The 23,962-nt window shown below is 40.0% G+C and overlaps 2 protein-coding genes across 2 annotated transcripts; both read left to right on the plus strand.

The window, feature by feature from the left end:
• The first annotated feature begins 5,536 nt into the window (after positions 1-5,536).
• On the plus strand, positions 5,537-6,546 carry LOC108702071 (taste receptor type 2 member 124). The gene has a single exon (XM_018237070.2). The coding sequence runs from the start codon at positions 5,537-5,539 to the stop codon at positions 6,431-6,433; it is 897 nt and encodes a 298-aa protein (XP_018092559.1). The 3' UTR covers positions 6,434-6,546.
• Positions 6,547-19,650: 13,104 nt separating this feature from the next.
• LOC108701922 (taste receptor type 2 member 41) lies at positions 19,651-20,532 on the plus strand. The gene has a single exon (XM_018236934.2). The coding sequence runs from the start codon at positions 19,651-19,653 to the stop codon at positions 20,530-20,532; it is 882 nt and encodes a 293-aa protein (XP_018092423.1).
• The last annotated feature ends 3,430 nt before the right edge of the window (positions 20,533-23,962 follow it).

The raw sequence follows: 23,962 nt of genomic DNA on the forward strand, positions 1-23,962 counted from the left end.
CTTGCAGTCTGCTTCAGTTCCTGTGTCAGCTCCATGCTTGCAGTCTGCTTCAGTTCCTATGTCAGCTCCATGCTTGCAGTCTGCTTCAGTACCTGTGTCAGCTCCATGCTTGCAGTCTGCTTCAGTTCACATGTCTGTTCCATGCTCGCAGTCTGCTTCAGTTCCTGTGTCTGCTCCAGAGGGGGCCTATCCTGCAGCAACGGCTGCCCACAGCTCCAGAGGGGCCTATCCTGCAGCAACGGCTGCCCACAGCTCCAGAGGGGCCTATCCTGCAGCAACGGCTGCCCACAGCTCCAGAGAGCCTATCCTGCAGCAACGGCTGCCCACAGCTCCAGAGGGGCCTATCCTGAAGCAACCACTGCTTACGGCTTCCCAGCCAGTCCGTGCTCCTGTGATGGCTTCCCAGCCAGTCCATGCTCCTGTGATGGCTTCCCAGCCAATCCGTGCTCCCGTGATGGCTTCCCAGCCAGTCCATGCTCCTGTAATGGCTTTCCAGCCAGTCCATGCTCCAGTGATGGCTTCCCAGCCAGTCCGAGCTCCTGTGCCCGCAGCCCAGCCGGTTCCTGTTCCCATGACGGTGGTTCCTGTTGATGCCCCCATTCCGGGTCCCTGTAACTACACTAAAAAGCTGGGGACTATCTGACTTTGGGATCGCCAGGTGGTCGATCCTTAAGGGGGGGTAATGTAAGGACCATCTGGGATTTGAACACTTGAAACTGGGGTTGCTGGACTTTCAGTGCACAGTCGGTGCACTTACCGAGTGAGCCACTGGAGACTCTTGGGGCTGGTCCTGATCTTGTTATTGTGATCCTGTATTTTGTCTGTTTCCAGTATGTTTTCCACCCACCTTGTTTACACTCATGTGTCTCCGATTCCCTAATTAATTGCCATTTATAAACCACGCCCTGAGCCTTGCTCAGGGCTGAGTCATTGAATGTGTTTGGTTTTGTATCTGAATGTAATTTGTTTGTTCCTGAATCTGTTCCTGGATATTCCAAGTTCCTGAATCTTGTTCCTGGATATTCCTTGTTCCAAGTTCCAGAATCTTGTTTCTGAATCAGGAAGCAGGACTATATTATTCAAAGTCTGCATTTTCTTTTTGACAAGCTAGATGCAGTTCAGCAAAACTCTGCTTCAGTTCCTGTGTCAGCTCCATGCTTGCAGTCTGCTTCAGTACCTGTGTCAGCTCCAGAGGGGGTCTTCCTTGCCACTGCCCACAGCTCCAGAGGGGCCTATCCTGCAGCAACGGCTGCCCACAGCTCCAGAGGGGCCTATCCTGAAGCAACCACTGCTTACGGCTTCCCAGCCAGTCCGTGCTCCGGCGACGGCTTCCCAGCCAGTCCGTGCTCCGGCGACGGCTTCCCAGCCAGTCCGTGCTCCGGCGACGGCTTCCCAGCCAGTCCGTGCTCCGGCGACGGCTTCCCAGCCAGTCCGTGCTCCGGCGACGGCTTCCCAGCCAGTCCGTGCTCCGGCGACGGCTTCCCAGCCAGTCCGTGCTCCGGCGACGGCTTCCCAGCCAGTCCGTGCTCCGGCGACGGCTTCCCAGCCAGTCCGTGCTCCGGCGACGGCTTCCCAGCCAGTCCGTGCTCCGGCGACGGCTTCCCAGCCAGTCCGTGCTCCGGGGACGGCTTCCCAGCCAGTCTGTGCTCCGGTGACGGCTTCCCAGCCAGTCCGTGCTCCGGCTTCCCAGCCAGTCCGTGCTCCGGCGACGGCTTCCCAGCCAGTCCGTGCTCCGGCGACGGCTTCCCAGCCAGTCCGTGCTCCGGTGAGGGCTTCCCAGCCAGTCCGTGCTCCGGTGATGGCTTCCCAGCCAGTCCGAGCTCCTGTGCCCGCAGCCCAGCCAGTTCCTGCCACTGTGCCAGTTCCCACGACGGTGGTTCCTGTTGATGCCCCCATTCCGGGTCCCTGTAACTACACAAAAAAGCTGGGGACTATCCGACTTTGGGATCACCAGGTGGTCGATCCTCAAGGGGGGGTTACGTAAGGACCATCTGGAATTTGAACACTTGGGACTGCTGGACTTTCATTGCACTTACCGAGTGAGCCACTGGAGGCTCTTTGGGCTGGTCCTGATCTTGTTATTGTGATCCTGTATTTTGTCTGTTTCCAGTATGTTTTCCACCCACCTTGTTTACCCTCATGTGTCTCCGATTCCCTAATTAATTGCCCTGAATCATCTCTGAACAGTGTCCAATATGGTTTCAGCCATCTCTAAAGACAGAAACAAGTGCAAAATACAACATACCTTAACAAACAACCTTTAGTTTGTATATTTAACATTATTTAGAGTATATTTAGAGTTCTTTTATGGCAAGTTAGATTCATTGATCTTTTGTTGAATAAAGATGCCTGTTGTCAGGGCCGGATTTAAATAGCAAGCACCCCTAGGCCCCCTGTAGTTCGTCGCCCCTGTCCCCTCCTTTTCTAAGCACAAATTTTCATCATCGGGACCAGAGTAATGGGGATTGACACATGGGAAATTTGAAAAACTATTGTATCTCCTGTGCATCCCCAGTGTTTCTGAACCAATGTGGGTGTGGTTGGGCTTCATGCCACCCCCTAAAATCCTGCCGCCCTAGGACCGGGCCTTGGTGGCCTCTCCACAAATCCGGGCCTGTCCGTTGTTATTTAAAGAGCTACCTTCCAAGAGATATCAGATATTGAAACATCTTCATGTTGTTTTTTCCCTATTTTTCCACAATTTTTTTTAATATCTCTAATGCTATGGATGGTTACTGGATCCCTGATATTGCATTTGGTGTCTGCCTGAATTTTTTTTTCTTCTTCATTATGTTGAGTTCAGCACTATTAGTGAGGAAACTATATGGCAAATTGTGTTTTTTTCATGCCTAATGTTAAATCCCTTAAGTCAAGCCATTGTTCTGATTTTTGGGAATTCCAAGTTACTCGGTGCCTGGTTGAAAACCTTTATTCCTCAGGGATCATGAAAGAATAAAAAAATCTATATTATTATATTATTTATTTTCAAAAAACAATGTTCTGGGAGAAATAAAATTGCCTTGCCCTATAGTATGTACATTTTAATTCATTGTGTTAAGGAACATTATGCAGAAAAGTAATAAAGTAATTGGTCTTCTAACTAATATAAGTTCTGTTTAATAATATATTAATATCAGAGCTTTGTACTCTGGGGACTCGACCCATGTTAGAGCTACTGCTGGTTTTTACTACTATTGTTCCTCTGCCCTTATCATCTGGGATATTAATATTTATGTAATCACAGCATAAACATCTGAAGAGCTTATAAGTAATAAACACCTGAAGAACCTTAAATATGATCTTATAAAACAGAATATATCAGTCTACACTTCTAATGGTGAATTGGTCATTAGTTTTATTTTGATCTCAGTTTTTCTATGGTGTCCATGAACCAGCACTGTGTCTAAGTAATACTTATAGTTATAGATCAATTACACTCATTTTCCAGTGGAATATTCTACATTATCTATTATTTAGGAAAATATGTTTTTTTTGTAAAATGAGTGACTGTCCATTTCGACATATGAAATATGAATTTTTTTTACGTTTTTTATTATTATTTCATCATTACAATACATCAAGAAACATGTAGACACAATAGTATTCTGACATAATGAATAATGTATAAATAAAAATAATAAAAAATAAAACATTTCACAAACCAGCCAAAAAAAACCCAGGTTGGTTCACTGATTAACCATTTTTATAGCTAGGAAGATCTAATATATTAAAAAACACAAATATTATAAGGATGCATGAGTGTAATACTGTCAGGAGCTACCAGTAGTGCTCCTGTCTCCTTCAGCACTGCACCCAAAATGGCGTGCCCATAGCTATTGTTTACTTATTGTTTGTAAGGTCTCGATAACACAGTCAAGTTTTCCAGATTTTATCAAATTGAGCTTGATTAGAAAACTTGGGTCTCTGAACTGTATCTTATTATACATTGTTACTTTTGTTTGGATGGGTGATACAAAACTCTTACCAAATCTATAAGGGCAGCACCCATGGGCGTCTACAGAAATTTTTTCAGGGGGAGAAAGGAAGAAAACATATTACACAAATTACTTATACCCATATTTTGGTTTGCACACAAACCTAACAACAGCTTTTCTATAAATATATAAAGAAGTAACTGTTGCAACTGTTACACATGTATAATATATCCATTCTATTAGTGACACAATTTCCAGGACAGCTGAATGTTATTCCATCTAGTTATACCCTTATTTTACGTTTTTTGATATGTTATACACTTTTTTGTGTTCCCGCCAATATATAATACATTTCACTGAATTTACACCATTTTTTCTGATCCCCTGAAAAATGTAAAATGGGTGATCATGTAAGTCACTCTAAAATGCATGAATAGAATCTGCCATCACAACATCGCCTGTGAGGACATTCCCCAACCTCACTGTCCTCACTTTGAAGAACCACCTACGTTGCTTCAGATAAAAGTTTCTCTAATCTAAAGAGGTGACTTTTTATGGAAAAAAAGATCCCCCAATATCTCTCTATAATGCCTTCTAATGAACTAGTAAAGAGTAATCATGTCCCCTAGCAAGTGTCTTTTATCCAGAAAAAAACGATCCCAACCATGACAATCTACCCTCATAGTTAACCAGTTTAGTTGTCACCAATATGGTTAAAATAACCTCTGAGAACTGTCTGATATGTTTGTGAAGATTCTCATTCATCCAGGTCATGGTTTATCTGTAGAAATAAGTCAAAACAACTGGGCTGTGCTGTGTTTTTTTCCTTGAAAACATTTCAACACTCATCTAACTGGATTTTTCAATTCAGAATAACTTCAGTTATACTTCAGTTATTGTGAATTGAGAAAGCCAGTTGGATGACTGGTGAAACGTCTTCAAGGAAAAAAACTATGAATGTCCAGTTGATTTGACTCATTTCTACATGTATATTGTCCGATATGGCTTCAACCATTTCTAAAGATATAATTAAGTGTAAAATAAATAAAATCTTTACAACAACAAAAAACAGTTTTTATATTTAAAATTATAAAGTTGTATACACTGGGCTCGTTTGAACACAGGCATCCATTGACATTTACAGCACTACCTTGTAAGGGAAATCAGATACTGAGAAATTTGCATCTTCAGTCTGTTTATTTCTTTCCAAAACATCCAACCTGGACAATCTACCCTCATAGTTAACCAGTTTTGTCGTCACAAATATGGTTTCAATCCCCTCTGAGGTCTGTCAATATGGCTTAAAACATTTATGAAGATATAATTAAGTGTAAAATGAATAAAATTATATATATATAGTTTTTGTATTTAAAATGATAAAGTTGCATCCACTGGGCTCCATTTAACACAAGCATCCATTGACATTCACAGCACTACCTTGCAAGGGAAATCAGATACTGAGAAATTTGCATCTCCAGGATGTTTGTTTCTTTCCGTGTATATCAGTTTTGGGCAATTTATGTTTCATCATTTTACTGCCTCCTCTTGCAAAGCTCAGCTGTGAGCAGTATTGGACTTTCAAGCCGAGAAACTTCCAGAAAATGCTTTCAGTGATCACAGTGATTAGGACAGTGATGCTCATTGTAACATGGCCATGTGGGACCATCCTGAACTCATCCATTATAACTGTCTATCTCAGCGACTGGAAGAAGGGAGTGAAACTTGGGGAGTGTGATCAGATCAGTCTCAGTATGGGGTGCAACAATCTGCTCTTTCAGTGTGTCATTGCTTTTCTAGAGGCATTCATCTCATATGGACTATACTCTCCGATAGCAGAAATTGCCATTTATGTTGTCAATAATGTGGCCTTTTTTTCTTTTTGTTTTTCATTTTGGCTCACTGCCGGTCTTTCCATCTGTTACTGTCTGAGACTGGTCCATTTCTCGCTTAAATTCTTTATTCAATTAAAAAGGAGACTGACTCGCACTGTTATCCAACTCCTTCTGTGCTCAGTAGCAATTTTATTCATGATTACACTATTTATTAGTACAACTATCTGGATATCATACAGAGAAGGTAACCAAAATATAACAGCAATTTATCATGATAATATGTCTAATGCTGGTTTTAATTACATGACCATTGCTGTTACAGTTGGTATCTGCCTGCCCTTCCTCATTACTTCTATTTGTATTTTACTTTCTGTCATATCGCTGCTGAAGCACATCTGGAGAATGAAGCAGAATACTCAGTTTGGGAATCCTCAGCTGAAGAACCTTATAAGAGCTTGTAGGACAATGATACTACTCTTGGCTCAGAATTTTCTTTCTTTCCTGATATTTTTCACCTCAATGATAGCACCAAATACCACTGGAACTATATGGGACATGGTGTTCTTGTTAGGGATCTTGTTAAACCCATCAAGTCAAGCCATCATCCTGATCTTTGGGAATTCGAAGTTACTCAGCGCCTGGAGAAATACATTGCTTCCTCAGTGAAAGAGAATCAATCTATGTTATCTACGTTATTTCTATTTAAAAGAGAAAGGCACTAGAAGAGGTAAAATGATCTTACCCGACATTTATTGTGTTAATGAACATTATGTAGAAAAAAAAAATAAAGTAATTTGTGGTCTAACTTAAACATGGCATCAGTTCTCTTTTCATGTATATACTGTATCACTAGCAGAACCTTGAAATCTGCCATCATCACCAGGGAATTGAATGTAGAAGTGCCGGGAGGTGAATGTAATGTGTAATAAGAGTCTGTTTCCTGTATTTTTAAGCTAGTGGCAACTTAAGTATTGGGACGTGTGTAAGTGTGAAAAGCCTACTCTTAGTCCTATCACAAGGGCCCAGGGAGGATGTTGTGAGTAATCTCGTGGTTAACAGCGGGGGTTCCAAGGCATTCTATAAAAGTTAAAAAATCTGTCTTTATTTAACATCAAGTATTAAAAAGTAGGCATACAGACCAATTGACGTTCTGCCTTACTCGTTTCGTACCCACCGGTACTTATTCATAGGCAATGCCTATGAATAAGTACCGGTGGGTACGAAACACGTAAGGCGGAACGTCAGTTGGTCTGTATGCCTACTTTTTAATACTTGATGTTAAATAAAGACACATTTTTTAACTTTTATAGAATGCCTAGTAAGCGATAAAGTTGTTGAACAGTATTTAAAGCATTTTTCAAGAGGGGCCTGCTCCAGGCTTTGAGCTCAGGGTTCAGGGCGGAGTGCGGTGAATATGGAAGCAGAGCTGACCGGCACTCAAATGGATCCACAGGACCAGAGATATTCAATTAAAAAATCCTTTTATTGGTAGAAAAGTTAAAAATATAGCTGCATCTCCATCCACCCTACACATTTCGCACCCCTCAGGGTGCTTAGTCATGGGCTCAAATGACAATCACAGGATATGAGCATTTATACACAAAACAACCAATCAGAAAATTGAAAGAAAAAAACAGAACAAAAAAAACAATAAAGGGACAGTACCTCTATGCACCCGAACCAACAGATGTAATTGAAAACACCTTACATTTAAGCTTACATTCATGGCATTAGTGATTATTTGTGAAGGGGAAAGGCCCCTTATATGTTTGGATGAAGGAATCTTTGGATTTGTAGCACATATGGAGAATAAAGTAGAATACTCAGCTTGGAAGTCCTCAACTGAAGAACCTTATAAGAGCTTACAGGACAATGCTCCTACTCATGGTTCAGAATTGTATTTTCTTCCTGATCAAATGAATGCTTTCGCTTTATAGTGTAGGAATTGTATGGGATATGGTGAGATATTCAGGCATCATGTTAAACCACTCAGGTCAAGTCATTGTGTTGCTCTTTGGAAATTCCAAGTTACTCAGCGCCTGGACATAGACCTTGCTCCATCAGTGATAGCATCATGACAAAGGAAAAAAACTGTTACTTTTATGTTATTTATTTTGGACAGAACAAGGGACTAAAAGAAGTAAATTGTCTTACCTTAGATTATTTGTGTCAAGGAACATTATGTAGAAATAGAATACAGTTATTTGTAGTCTTACAAATGTTACCAGTTTTGTTTTAATTTACCTGTCACTTACAGGTCCTTGTAGTGTAAGGACTGGACACCTGCTGAGTTAGAACTATCAGTGGCTGGAATGACTATCCTTCCCATGGCCGCCTCACCTGGGAAATGAATCTATAAGTGTATTGTACTGTAAGTGCTGAATGTGCTGTGTCCCATTCTAATGTACCTTCTCAGAAACCTCTTTATAAAAGTCTGTTGGGAAGTCTCAGCAAATAGTTACCTGTGTTTTTAAGACCTAGTGGCACCTGTGATATGAGTAAGTGTGACAATCCTTCCTGAAGTCCTACCATGAGGACCCACATGAGAGAGAGATGGGGAGTCATAGGTAACAGGGAGTTTACAACAAGTTAGGGGTTTAATAGTAAGAGTGATCTACTGAGAAACATAACATTGCATTCATCAGCAAATGTTTTGCGTTGTTGTTTGAACTTCATATAATATATTGTATAGCAATTTCACACATTTTTCACTTTTCTGACAACTACTGGTACATTGTAATATTGTCCACAGATGAGATACATCACCTTGTTAGCCATTCCCTTAAAGGAGAACTAAGCCCTAAAAATGAATATGGCTACAAATGCCGTATTTTATATAGTGAACTTATTGCACGAGGCTAAAGTTTCAGCTTGTCAATAGCAGCAATGATCCAGGACTTCAAACTTGTCACAGGGGGTCACCATCTTCAGTGGCGTAACTACCAGCGGTGCAGGGGGTGCAACTGCCCCGGGGCCCGCAACCCTTAGGGCCCGCAGGAGATGCTGGCTGGCAGGATGCAAATTTTCAAAATACTGGAGCTATTTTTTGTAAGCCGTGGAACAGCAGAGCGGAGAGAGGATGAGTGCTAAATAAAGAAAACCTAACCTTGCCCCCTAGAATGTAAATCCCTTGCCATACGATCTCTTGTCTCAGTCCTCTTAACAGTTAACTTCTTTAAACAGTAGCCGGTAGCGTGCGCAAAGTGGGAGGATTGGACCGAATGAGCGCCTGTAGTTCTTATCTCGCATGTGTGCTGTATTGCTATAAGTGCGCTGTCTTGCTGTCTGTTTGGAGCCGAGGCAGGAGACAGAGTTAGAACAATATGTAAAACTATAAAGAAATGCTGGAAGAAAGAAAAAACGACAAAGAAATAGTAGAGAAAGTCAGAGATATATTAGAAAATAAAATGGAAAGCAAATCAAAGCAGGGAACAAAAATATAAGGTTTGTAGTATGTTGCTTTTCCACATTTTATATTTCTATATAAACTTATAGGGGCAGATTCACTAACTTCGAGTGAAGGATTCGAATGAAAAAAATTCGAATTTCGAAGTATTTTTTGGGTACTTCGACCATCGAATTGGTTAAATTCGTTCGAATTCGAACGAAATCGAACGAATCGAAGTAAAAATCGTTCGACTATTCGACCATTCGATAGTCGAAGTACTTTCCCTTTAAAAAAAACTTCGACCCCCTACTTCGGCAGATAAAACCTACCGAAGTCAATGTTAGCCTATGGGGAAGGTCCCCATAGGTTTGCTAACCTTTTTTTGATCGAAGGATTTTCCTTCGATCGTTGGATTCAAATCGTTCGAATCGTTCGATTCGAAGGATTTAATCGTTCGATCGAACGAAAAATCCTTCGATCGATCGATCGATCGCAGGATTAGCGCTAAATCCTTCGACTTCGATATTCGAAGTCGAAGGATTTCAATTCGAGGGTCGAATTTCGAAGTATTTTTAACTTCGAAATTCGACCCTTAGTGAATCTGCCCCATAATGTATAATGTGTTCCTTTGTCTAAGTAACGTGTTTATAGCAATGTGCTTGTTTTTGGTGACATGACGGTGGAACTACACCTTAATAGCAGTGTACTGATAGACATGCAGGAAGGAGATCTATTTACTGGCAGCTGTTTGAATGAAAGTGTTGGTGATAGGGATGCACCGAATCCTGGATTCGGTTCGGGATTCTGCAAGGATTCTGCCTTTTTCAGCAGGATTCGGATTTGGCCAAATCCTTGTGCCTGGCCGAATTGAATCCGAATCCTAATTTGCATATGTAAATTAGGGGCGGGTAGGAAAATCACATGACTTTTCATCACAAAAGAAGGATTTTTTTTCACTTTTTCCTTTCCTACCGCTAATTTACATATGCAAATTAGGATTCGGATTCGGTTAGTTATACGGCCGAATCTTTCATGAAGGATTTGGATATTTGGCCGAATCCCAAATAGTGGATTTGGTGCATCCCTAGTTGGTGGGCAAGGCTTATTATGGCAGTTGGTATGGCTTATGATTTTGGGGGGGGGCCCGGGTGCACATCCTGCACCCGGGCCCACTCTGTAGTAGTTACGCCACTGATAGTGTGAGTGGGTCCCTAAGCTCAGTAAGTGACAGCAGCACAGAGCATGTGCAGTGAATCAGCAGAAAAGAAGATGGGGAGCTACTGGGGCATCTTTGGAGACACAGATCTTTACTGCTAAAGGGCTGTGGTTGCCCTGGGCTGGTACAGAAGCATAAAACATAATGTACAACATGTCTAGCTACTTTTTGAGTTAAGCTTTAGTTCTCCTTTAAGAACTTTGTTGGAGGTGTTTGCAATATTTATTATATATACAGATTAATAGATTTACAGGAATAGTTTTGTTATACTCACTGGAAATTATTACCTAGGATACTGATACTGTAACACACTGACTCTCTTTCCCTATTGAGAGGGACATTTTAGGCAGGGAACCTGAAATAAAGCCCCGCAATATACTTAGCTTTAGAATGCTCCCACAAGCCCCAGCTTTTTGGGAATTTGTATCTTAGCTAAGAGAGTTGCGAGAAGAATGACCAAACTTCCATGTGCCTGTAGCACCCCCACACCAATAACCTTAATGGTGGTTTTATGCCTATAAAATGGGTGGTGGTCTGGACAATCTCTCTCTCTCTTAAAGGCCTCTGAAACAAATGGTTTTGTTATTGAAGCCTCCTTCATTTAAAAACTAGAGGTGGTGAGGATTAAGCCTTGTGAGACCAGGCCCTTGGTCAGGAGGCACTAATCTGAAGAAATGCAACCATGCAGGGAGGTGCAAACATACAGAAAAGACCGGATTTAAACAGCTAGGACCACCTTGAAGTGGTATGGTGGTTTTTCTATTTTATGATCATAATTTTGTAACTAAAAAAACCCTGTTTTGGAAGCATGCTCACTTACATAAATGCCAAATTATTGGGAAAGTGCATTGATCAAACCGCTGTCTGTGTAGCCAAAAGGACCTCCACACATTTATGGCCATAGTAGGCAAAGATCTGTTTTCTTGATTATTTTGCCAAACAAGAGGAACTTTAAATGCATTGGCAACTTAAAGGAAATGCAAATCATCAAAGAATTCATCTCTAATTACTCAGAGAAAATCAAGGCATTTGAAATTCATATTGTTTCTAGTTTTCAAGATATTAGCAGTTTTATTTATTGCTAATAAGGAATCTGAACAACAGTGCCACCAACTGGCCATTTTTTTCTACTTCTAAAGTGAAAAAACATTTCCAGAGAAAAGGAACACATTGTCATCTAGCTCTGCTTAGAACTGACCAGAGAACTATCAGACGACTCTTCTCCGTTCACTAACATCATTCATTTTCTAAGCTGAGCAACATCTTCACAATCCCTTTTCTCTGGAAACTCAATTTGAGCTGACAGTCGCCACTCAAAAAAAAATGACCAACAGGTGGAACTTTTGTTTCAATTTCATTAGATCAGCATTTTATAAATTGCTGTCACAAGAAAAAAATTGCTTAGGAGAGTGCTTTGGGCAATTATATATGGATTGTTTTTGGCTTCCTTTAAGTCTACTCGAAATCATTTTTTCTAAAGTCCCACAGAATTATTGAAGGTCCAATTATAGAAACAATTGTAGTTACTGTCACCAAAACATTCTGCTTGAAAATAAGTAATACATTATAGTTGTGTATGTAAGAATTTGCTTATGTTGCCACACATAGGGGGTTTATCAAAGTCCGATTTTATATCAACATTTTCTGCTACAAACGCCGATCAAATTCGCTTGGGTTTTTTACGCTTATTTATTATTACATTTTCCCAATAATTTGCTTTGCCGCAAAAAAATTATATTTTCACGATTTTTTTCAAATTTTTCACCTGAAAACTCTGATTTTTATGCTTTTTTGCCCAGGTATTGCACAAAACTCAGCGCACATCAAAAAATCATTGGAACTTCTCCCATTGACTTATATACAACATCGACAGGTCTGAGATTTCTGAATTTTCTAATTCGGACTTTTCTGAAAAATTTGTGATTTTTTTTTAAAAGTCTGATTTTATTTAAAAAAAAAATCACACATTTTTTAGGATTTTTGCATTCAGAGTTTAGTAAATAACTCCCATAATATATAGGCACATGCATGTTAAATATAGAAAAAAGGAACATTCGGGTCATCTGTTCTCTGGAAGCGTTTGTGTTTATAGATCGTTTTTGAAGGGTTTGTAAGTAGAGACTCACTGAATGATCTGCCACATACAGTTTGTAAATGTGTTTTCTCTAAAACCATCATGGTCATGATATGACGGAAGCAACAAGTTGTCATTAAAAGAATTGTTATGTGATTCAAGGACAAATTTTGTCAAAAGCAAGTGAGCTTCTCTAAAAAAAACTCTTTCCAGTTAAGTTTAATATGGATTGTTTGGTAGGGTACAGCTTTTGATGTCAACATATGCAAGATAATATTTTGGGATCCCTTTTAGAACATTGATTTGATCCCTTTTAGAACATTGATTCTTGAAAAACGGTTTTGCTCGCAGCTGAAAGAGCAGGTATGTGGGGGAACGGATTGCTCAACTTTAAACTGAAGCGCAATGAAAACCGGCTGATAAAAAATAATGGATTGCAATTAGAAAAAGGCTTATATCCGTTCCCCAAAGGCAAAGGGGGATTTTAATTTAGACAATACATCCCCTTAAAGGGGTTGTTCACCTTTGAGTTAACTTTCAGTAGGATGTAGAACAGGGTTCTCCAACCTTTTTTACTTGTGAGCCACATTTAAATGTAAAAAGACTTGGAGAGCAACACAAGTATGAAAAAGTCCATGGGGATGTCAAATAAGGGCTGTGATTGGTTGTTTGATATTCTCTGTATGGACTGACAGACTACAGGAGACTCTGTTTAGCAGTACACATGGTTCTTATGCAACAAAACTTGCCTCCAAGCCTGAAATTCAAAAATAAGCTCCTGCTTTGAGGCCACTGGGTGCAACATCCAAGGGGTTGGAGAACAACATGTTGCTCACGAGCTACTGGTTCAGGACCACTGATGTAGAGAGTGATATTCTGAGACAATTTGCAATTGTTTTTATTTGTTATTATTTGTGGTTTATGAGTTATTTAGCTTTTTATTCAGCAGCTCTTCAATTTGCAATTTCAGTAATTTGGCTGCTAGTCCAAATTCCCCTAGCAACCATGCACTGATTTGAATAAGAGACTGGAATATGAATAGTAGAGGGGCTGAATATAAAAATGAGTAATAACAATTAACACTAACAAACAATGCTAGTACTGTTCCAGTTAACTATTAGAGCAGACCAGTATGCTTCCAGCCATGAGAAAACAGACCAACATGGTGCCAACCATTTGCCAGGGCTGACCAACATGGTTACAACCCTCTGGGAAGGCTGAACTATAAAATGCCAAAATAGAATAAATATAATAAAATATAATAATGTATGTGCTTCAACCACCTTATTTAACCTTGTAGGTTGGGTGCAAAGCAGTCCGGAAATTCTTGCCAGGGGTTTGCATAGACATACAGGAAAAACATACCCCTGCAGCACCTTCTTTGTTGCAAAAAATGAAAACTTGAATTCCATGAGAAATAATAATTATAGTTCAGGTCACCTGTGTGAACTAATACAGTTCAAACCATGGGGCAGATTCACTAAAGGGCGAAGTGGCTAATGATAGCAACTTTTCACCAGCGTTACCACCCGCATGGACATCGGCAATTTACTAAGAGGTGCAGGCGCAAATTCGCTACTGAACGGGACCATCATTAGTGTTCATTCGCACGCTATCGCCAGGCGAACGAGGAGTAGGGAGGAATAGGGAACGAAGAGTGCCTTCCAGGCAGCTCTATCTACCAGGCAGATAACAACTTAAACACACCCTTTTCCCACCCTCTAGCCATGCAAAGCACACCTCCCCTAACCGATTGGTTCTCCTGCTAACCAAACCTGCCCCAACTGATTGCTCAGCTTTACACATCTTCTGTGTAATGGTATCAGGAGGGAAAATCATTTCAAAAAGAAATATCATTAAGAGACAATCCTCACTGGATTACAAACACTCCATATGTGGCAGCTTCATTGAAAGTAATGCTAGAGTGTACTGACCAATCAGCTGGGGGAGGTGTGTTTAGCCTAGGAGGAGGGTGTGGCTGAGTTGTTATCTGTCTCTGAGATAGGGCTGACTTGAAGGCACTCTTCGTTCCCTATTTTACTCCTCTGCGCGAACGATCGTTACTTCACACATTCAAGTGCAGATTTTACTGAACGTTACCTCTTTCGCCAGAGTTGCCTTCGCCAGCTCAGACCAAGCAAAGTGCTTAAAAGAAGCTAAATCTTCCTCAATCTTCTGTCACTTACATCATATCCTGTGTGTTGTAAATGCATTAAAGTTCCAAAAAAGCTGCAGATTTTTCCTTTTTTTAAGCGGGATTGGCTGCAAAAGTCCTAACTTAGACTTTTTGGGGAATTGTTTTCTCCACACTATTTTATAACATATGGAACATTCATTTTACAGTGGGCTCATGTGTAGGGCATTATATAGATTGTAAAATGGCATGTGGGATGATACTAAACTCATCCATCTTATCAGTCTACCTGAAAGCCATCTACACTTCACTATATGGTATAATTTCAGCCTTGAATTAATTATTTTTGTTATTAATAAAAATTGCGTTGAGTAGCTGCTAGTTGCAAACTGACTTGAGTGCAGGATCACTAGCGAGTTTTCGGGAGGCACAAATGAACGCTAGCACATGTTTGCTATGAAATGCTCACACCGCCGAAGTAACGCTAGTGAAAAAGTCACCAGCGTTCCACGCCTGGGATGAAACTTTGCATTTTAGTGAGTTATCGTATTCGTACTGCATTTGTACCTGGCGAAATGGTGCGAGGGGTACGAAGCTGACGCTGGCAAAAATTGCCCGTTAGTGAATCTGTCCCCATGTATCAAGGCAGAATCAAGTGTAAAACAGACAATTTTCAACAAGACAAACAAACAAAACCACTAGTTCATTTGGCCCCTGTTGAGATGACAATTGCCGTTTTCAAAACGACTTTCCTGGGAAACTCAATTTTGCATCATTTGCATCTTCAGGTATTTCTTTCTTTCTGAAAAAAGAAAATGAGAGGTGCGCTGGGAATACCTATAGAAAAGGGAGATAAAGCCTCTATGGCGTAATATCCTCTGTGCACCGGAGCAGGTATTATGTAATTAAACCTACTCACATTCGTGAAGGGATCGTGTCACAAAAGAGACCTACTCGCGTCTGTCATCAGTCAGTTCCGTGCCTGTTGGATAAGAATGCCGCATAGTGTAGTACCGTCACTTTAGATAGGGCTATTAGCCGGTAATGCGCTTACCTGAAGTTAGTGTAAGGCTAGCGTATAAATCACTGTCAGGGCGCCTGCTGTCAGGAACATAATCGCGTCTATCATCAGTCGGTCTTGCGCCTGTTGGATAAGAATGCCGGATAGTGTAGTACCACCACGTTAGATAGAGCTGTAAGCCGGTAATGCGCTTACCTGAAGTATGTGTAAAGCTGGCGTATAGATCACTGTCGGGGCGCCCGCTATCAGGAACGGTTACATTCGAGTCCACCTCTTCAGAGCTGGCTGAGCAGCACTTTCGGCCGTGATGTAAGGATTTTGTCAGACGGCGGTCAGATGTTTCTGCGCTGGGAAGAATGCGATACTTTCTTGCAGACAATGATCAGGTGTTTCCCGCAGTCTCTAATGTCGGCGTTCTCTTACACGCGGTCTCCAATCTTGCCTGGGTATGTTTCGGGGATGCCTTCCACTCCTCCACAGGATAGTTTCGCTCAAGGGTTTTTTTTCTCAGGCAAATACGGTGCCGTGAATTTTCTTTTTGAAAAAAAACCCTTGAGCGAAACTATCCTGTGGAGAAGTGGAAGGCATCCCCGAAACATACCCAGGCAAGATTGGAGACCGCGTGTAAGAGAACGCCGACATTAGAGACTGCGGGAAACACGAACTTCAGGTAAGCGCATTACTGGCTTACAGCTCTATCTAATGTGGCGGTACTACACTATCCGGCATTCTTATCCAACAGGCGCAAGACCGACTGATGACAGACGCGATTAGGTTCCTGACAGCAGGCGCCCTCACAGTGATTTATACGCTAGCCTTACACTAACTTCAGGTAAGCGCATTACCGGCTAATAGCCTTATCTAAAGTGACGGTACTACACTATGCGGCATTCTTATCCAACAGGCGCAAAACTGACTGATGACAGACGCGAGTAGGTCTCTTTTGTGACACGATCCCTTCACGAATGTGAGTAGGTTTAATTACATAATACCTGCTCCAGTGCACAGAGGATATTACGCCATAGAGGCTTTATCTCCCTTTTCTATAGGTATTCCCAGCGCACCTCTCATTTTCTTTTTTCCGAATTATTTCACATGTGGATAAGTGGATCCACTGATTGAACTTTGGTGCAGCTCTTCCCCCCGTTACCTCTTCTTACCACCCTCGGACTGAGCGCAGCCTTCACCCCATTGAATTATTGACTATTTCTTTCTTTCTATGTCTTTGGTGAACTGTGTTTTTTTGCGGAAAAGCTCAGCTACAAACAATATTTTACTGCCAAGAAATTGCTGTTGGTAGTCAAAGTGATTGTGACAGTGATTTTTATTGTAAAATGGCATGTGGGATGATTCTAAACATCCATCCTCTCAGTCTACCTGAAAGCCATATACACGGCACTATACGGTATCATTTCAGCCTTGAATTAATTATTTTTGTCATTACTAAACATTGCTTTGAGTAGCTGCTAGATGCTGGCACCAGAATGGGCATGGACTTAATCTAGCAGCCAATGGGGACGTGGGCATCTATACTGGTAGTGTATTTTAATTTGCTTTGAGAAATGATACACCCATTCAGAGGCAGTATACCTCAGCGAGTAATGAGCAATATGTTTCCAGCCATCTAGGATCATGGACAGTGGACCAATATTGTTGTAGCCACCCTATAAAGACATGATCAAGTGCAAAATAAGTGCATGGTTACTAGGGCAATTTGCACCATAGCAACTAAACTGATGAAATTGGTAACTGGAGAGCTGCTCTATAAAAAACTATCAAAAACTGCAAATAATAACAAATGAAAACCAACTGCAAATTTTCTCAGAATTTCACTTTCTACATGATGCTAAATGTTAACTAACGATGAGCGAAGTTCTCCCATTTGCTTCACTGAAGAACTCAAGAAACTGCAAAAAAATGTGCAAAACAGCTAAAAATGTGCAAAAAGCATTGAAGTCAATCTGTGGCAAATGTGTGTAATTCATTTGTAGCAAGAAAAATGTGTCAAAGTCAATGGACTTTTTCTTATGGTGACTTTTTTCTCTTAGCGACATTTTTGTCTTAGGGGTATATTTATCAAAGAGTGAAGTTAATAGTGAAGTTCCACCACTAGAGTGAAATTCTGCCACTTTCCATTCATTTCTATGGGATTTTTATAGGCGTATTTATCAAAGGGTGAACTTTCACTTTCACCCATTGATAAATATGCCTTTCAAAATCCCATAGAAATGAATTGTGAGCTGCGGAATTTCACTCTAGTGGCGGAACTTCACTCTTTGATAAATTTACCCCTTAGAGTTTTTGTCTTTGTCATAGATGGCGAAATGCAGGATTTTGCCTCAAATCCATAAGTGGTGAAAACATTTGCTCATCACTAATGTTAACTCAAAAGTATGCAACCACTTTAAAGAACTACCTTGGCAGGGAAATTCGATAATGAGTAATTTGCATCTTCAGGCGTATTTTTAACTCCATGTACAGTAAATCAGTTACAGGTGATCTGCGCTTAATCATTTTGCTGCCTCCTCCTGCAAAGCTCAGCTGTGAGCTGTATTGGACTTACAAGAAAACAAACTTCCAGCACTCAAGATGATTAGGACAGTGAAGCTCATTGTAACATGACCAGGTGGAACAATCGTGAACTTATCCATTAGAAGGTTACTGGTTCAATTAAAGAATGTTGGACATAGTATTTGTACCAAGATAGAGAACTGGCTAAAAGATTTTCAATTTGTTTATTAATGACCTGGAGGTGGGCATTGAAAAAAGAACTGTTTCTATTTTTGCAGATGATACTAAATTGTGCAGAACTATAGGTTCCATGCAGGATGCTGCCACTTTGCACAGTGATTTGTCTAAATTGGAAAACTGAGCAGCAAACTGGAAAATGAGGTTCAATGTTGATAAATGCAGGTTATGCACTTTGGCAAAAATAATATAAATGCAAGTTATACACTAAATGGCAGTGTGTTGTGATTTTTTCTTAAAAGAGAAGGATCTAGGGGTCTTTGTAGATAACACATTGTCTAATTCTGGGCAGTGTCATTCTGTGGCTACTAAAGCAAATAAAGTTCTGTCTTGTATAAAAAAGGGCAATAACTCAAGGGATGAAAACATAATTCTGCCTCTTTATAGGTCCCTGGTGAGGCCTCATCTGGAGTATGGGGGCAGTTTTGGACTCAAGTCCTTAAGAGGGATATAAATGAGCTGGAGAGAGTGCAGAGACTAAGTGCAACTAAACTGGTTAGAGGGATGGAAGACTTAAATTATGAGGGGAGACTGTCAAGGTTGGGGTTGTTTTCTCTGGAAAAAAGGCGCTTGCGAGGGGACATGATTACACTTTACAAGTACATTAGAGGACATTATAGACAAATAGCAGGGGACCTTTTTACCCATAAAGTGGATCACCGTACCAGAGGCCTCCCCTTCAGACTAGAAGAAAAGAACTTTCATTTGAAGCAACGTAGGGGGTTCTTCACAGTCAGGACAGTGAGGTTGTGGAATGCACTGCCGGGTGATGTTGTGATGCTGATTCAGTTAATGACTATAAGAGGGACTTGGATGATTTTTTGGACAGACATAATATCAAAGGCTATTGTGATACTAAACTCTATAGTTAGTATAGGTATGGGTATATAGAATTTTAATTAAAAGTAGGGAGGGGTGTGTGTATGGATGCTGGGTTTTCATTTGGAGGAGCTAATTAACTTTGTCTTTTTTTAACCCAATTTAACTATGTAACTATGAACTGTCTAGTGTGGTTCCAACAATCTGTGAAGACAGAACAAAAACCACCTTGGCTTTCTTTCAATGAAACTAAAAGCAGAGGACTTTTCATTGGACTCCTACTGAATACAGGTGTCCATTGTCCTTTTATGAACTACATTGCAAAAGAAATCGGATATTGAATAATTTGCATGGTCAGGTGATTTTTTTTCTCTCCATCTATATAAGTTTGGGGCGATCCATGTTTAATCAATTTACTGCTTTCTCCTGCAAAGCTCAGCTGCGAGCAGTATTGGACTATCAAGAAGGAGAAACTTCCAGAAAATGCTGTCAGCACTGCTGGTGATTAAGACAGTGATGCTCATTGTAACATGGCCATGTGGGATCATCCTGAACTCATCCATTATAGCTGTCTATCTCCGTGACTGGAAGAAGGGAGTGAAACTTGGGGAGTGTGAACAGATCAGTCTCAGTATGGGGTGCAACAATCTGCTCTTTCAGTGCTTCCTAACATTTGGAGTGGCCTTTACCTCATATGGGCAGCACCTGTCTTTTGCCTTAAAAGTCACGTATGCTTCCGGCACTGTGTACTGGTTTTCTGTTATTCTCACATTTTGGTTCACTGCCGGTCTCTCCATCTGCTTCTGCCTGAGACTGGTCAATGTGTCACCTAAATTCTTCATTTCATTGAAAAGGAGACTCTTTCGCACTGTTACCCCATTCCTTCTGTGGTCAGTGGCAATTTCATTTTTTTTTACAATCCCAATGACTTGGACGTCAGGCATAGCAACTAACAAGAATATAACAAGTTATGATAATATTTCTTTTCATTTCGTTTACTTGATCCTTGGTGGTTTATTTGTAATCGGTGTGCCCTCCATTATTACCTCTATTTGTATTTTACTTTCTGTGATATCGCTGCTGAGGCACATCCGGAGAATGAAGCAGAATACTCAGTTTGGGAGTTCTCAGCTGAAGAACCTTATAAAAGCCTGCAGGACAATGTTTCTACTCATGGCTCTGAATTTTCTTTTCTTCCTGGTAATTTTGAGTTCAGTGTTTACACCATATAATGAGGAAACAACAAGGCAAACTGTCATTTTTTCATACAGTATGTTAAACCCCTCAGGTCAAGCCGTTGTTCTGATCTTTGGAAATTCCAAGTTACTCAGTGCCTGGTCAAAAACCTTATTTCCTCATGGATAGCATGAAAGAAAAAAAATATATATATATTGTTAAATTATTTATCTTTGATAAAAAATATACTGTTATAGGAAAAGTAAAATTGTCTTGCCCTACCGTACATACATTTTTTTAAAAAGTTTTTTATTTATTGGTTCCATCTTAAACATGCAGAGATAAAGGATAACTTTACAATATTGTTCAAAGCATACATCAATTATTCTCATACGTTGAGCGACTCTCCACCAGCATTTCTGAATCAGTGGATACATATTAGAAAATCAAACACTTTTTTTTAATTTTATTAAACACAAACTGGGGTGTAAGGGTGGAGCTCTGGTTGGACCGTGGGGTCATGTGTTGGCATCTGTTCCCATGTATGTAGATAGTTTTGCTAAGTATTAACCTGGGGTATCTTTGTAGCAGTCAAGTCTGCCCATGCACCCCAGACTTTCTCAAATTTATCTGGGCAGCCTCTGCTGATATATGTTAAGTTGTAGAGGGGAAGTGCTTGGTTTATTATAGATTTCCATAGTTTTAGGGTGGGGTAGATAGTTTCCAGGTCAATATAACGGTTTTCCTGGCATAGTAATAGAGGAGTCGCAGAAGGGTACGCTTGTACTTGTCTTGGACTATATTCTCCACAAGGCCCAATAGACATGCTTCTGGGGACCGCATATTTGGCATGCCTAGTGTTTCTACTGCAAATGCCACCACTTTACCCCAAAATTTGTTAACCGATGGGCAGGTCCAGAATACATGTATGAATTAGTACATACATTTTAATTAATTGTGGTGAGGAGCAATATGCAGAAAAGTAATAAAGTAATCGGTTTTCTAATTAATTTATGTTAGAGATTGTTTTTATTTACAATTAGCAGGGCTTTGAAGTCTGGGGACTGGACCACTGTTACTGTCACTGCTGGTTGTAACTACTATCTTTCCTGTGCCCTTGTCATCTGGAAAATGAATATAATAAGTGCTATGAAATGTGTCCTATCCCTAAATAATCTGAGAAACCTATTGATCAGGGTCAGTTGTGGCAGTACTGAGTGACTCTTGTAGTGTTGGACAGGGACTTATTGGACCCCATAGAACCCAAATTAAAGGCCCAGAATCAGTAGCCACAAAATAAACAACTGCATAGTTTATAAGTAATAATTAACAAGTGATGTTTATACCTGCACATCCGCAAATATGAACATATAAAACAAATTATGTCAGCCCAGACGTCTGATGGTGAACTTGACATTAGTTTGACTTTGATCTGAGTTTTTCTAAGGTTTCCATGAACCAGTGCTGTATATTAGTAATATTTATAGATCAATCAATTGCACTCTTTCCTCAGTGGAATATATTGTAGAATGAGTGTAGAATGAGTGACTGTCTGTCTCTACACATGACTGACCTGTTGTAAATACTTACACATATAACCATCTTTCAGGTTGGGTTTTTTTCCAATATTTTTTTCATTTATTATACATATTTATTATCAAGGAGAATTAACAAATGACAGGATAATGAGATAATAAAGAGTTTCCAATGTAACAGTTTCAACCTTATTTACAGTTTAAGGCAGTGGTCCCCAACCAGTAGCTCGCGAGCAACATGTTGCTCTCCAACCCCTTGGATGTTGCTCCCAGTGGCCTCAAAGCAGGCACTTATTTTGGAATTTCTGGCTTGGAGGCAAGTTTTGGTTGCATAAAAACCAGGTGTACTGCCAAACGGACCCTCCTTTAGGCTGCCAGTACACCTAGGGGCAACCAAATAGCCAATCACAGCCCTTATTTAGCACCCCATGGACTTTTTCATGTTTATGTTGCTCTCCAATTCTTTTTAACATTTAAATGTGGCTCACAAGTAAAAAAGGTTGGGGACCTCTGGTTTAAGGTAAATGAAAAACAAAAAAGAAAACATCACAAACCAGCCATTAATACCCCTGGTTGGTTCACTTATTAAGCATTTTGCTAGCCTGGAAGCTCTAGCTTATTAAGTAATGCAAATAAAGGATGAAATAGGGTAATACATGGGGAAGATCACTATAACCAGTGATGGGCGAATTTGTCCCATTTTGCCGAAAAATTCCCGCGAAATTCGCAAAACGGCAAAAAAACAACAAAATGCTTAATTTTGACACTTGTCAATTTGATGAATGCAACGTGCACCTATTTTGTTCAAATGCATTAAAGTCAATGGGCGTCCGAGAATCTTTTACTATTCTGACGCGCGCCCAAATTTTTTTGACGTTACAGATTTTTCGCCGCCGGTGAATACATTTGCGAATTCGCACCTGGCGAATTTATACGCCCATCACTAACTATAACTATTATTGTTTGTAAGGCCTCTATAACAGCCAAGGTGTCAAGGATTTATCAAATTAGGCTTGCATATAAGAAAGGGTTGGCACAAAGTGGGCTGCAGCATGGTGTAGTATATATATCTATATATACAGTTCAAAGTATCCACACTGAGTTAATTTGCACTCCAGCTCTTGTGCAGAATAATCTTTTATTCAAGTGCATCATAATTGAGTATAAAACTGCCTTTTTTTAACTATTTGCTAGCAGTTACTTAGCAATTTCCAGCTTTGATTCAAGGAGTAACTTCAACAACAAACAAAACCTAGGCTCCTGTTGAAATTAGCCTACAGCCTAATTTATTTAATGATTATTGGGTCAATTAATCATAGCCTAAATTACTGAGAACACTCCTCAAAAAGTAACCAACTATGGCTTAATTTAAATCACCAATCAGACTAGCCAATAAACAGACTTGAAATAAAAACATTCCAAAATATTATGTTCCAAAGTAATGTAAATTGGAAAATAGCTTATAAAAGAAATGAGTCATATTAAATTAAAGTTTATGCCAACCGTGGCTGATTTGTGATGTTTTATTCAATCAGTAATTTAGCAACGGTGTTACCTCCCCTCGGTTTAAGTTCTTATCACTGAGAAATTATGTAAAAACCTTTTTGAATATTCTATCAAATGTGTAGCTACTACGGTGTCTCTTTTATAGATTTTTTTTAGGTATATGCTATCTAATTCTTTCTTTATTGTATGCCTTGATTGCCCTACATATTGCATATGTAAAAAATGGAATATATGTATATACAGTATGTTTACACATGTAAAAAATAAACTACATATTTGTGAGTCACAGTTTATGTCTTGCTTAATCTTGTAGCTTTTTTTTTTAATTAAATATGGAGGGCAATATACAACATTTCAAATCTGATTTGGGAGTCACAGAAAAAAATATTGAAAGTTGATCAATCATTTTTTTTCTTTGCATATTTGCAAAAAAAAAAAAAAGTCAGTGGTATTAGGTGACTTGAATGAAAAAAAAAATGAATTTAAAATAATTTAAAATAAACTATTGGTTTTTACAGATGCTGGACATGTTTTAGTGATCAATTTTCACTTGAAACATTTTCCTTTGCAATTAATCT

The sequence above is a fragment of the Xenopus laevis genome, chromosome 9_10L (genome assembly GCF_017654675.1).
Source record: "Xenopus laevis strain J_2021 chromosome 9_10L, Xenopus_laevis_v10.1, whole genome shotgun sequence".
NCBI classification, from domain to species: Eukaryota; Metazoa; Chordata; class Amphibia; order Anura; family Pipidae; genus Xenopus; species Xenopus laevis.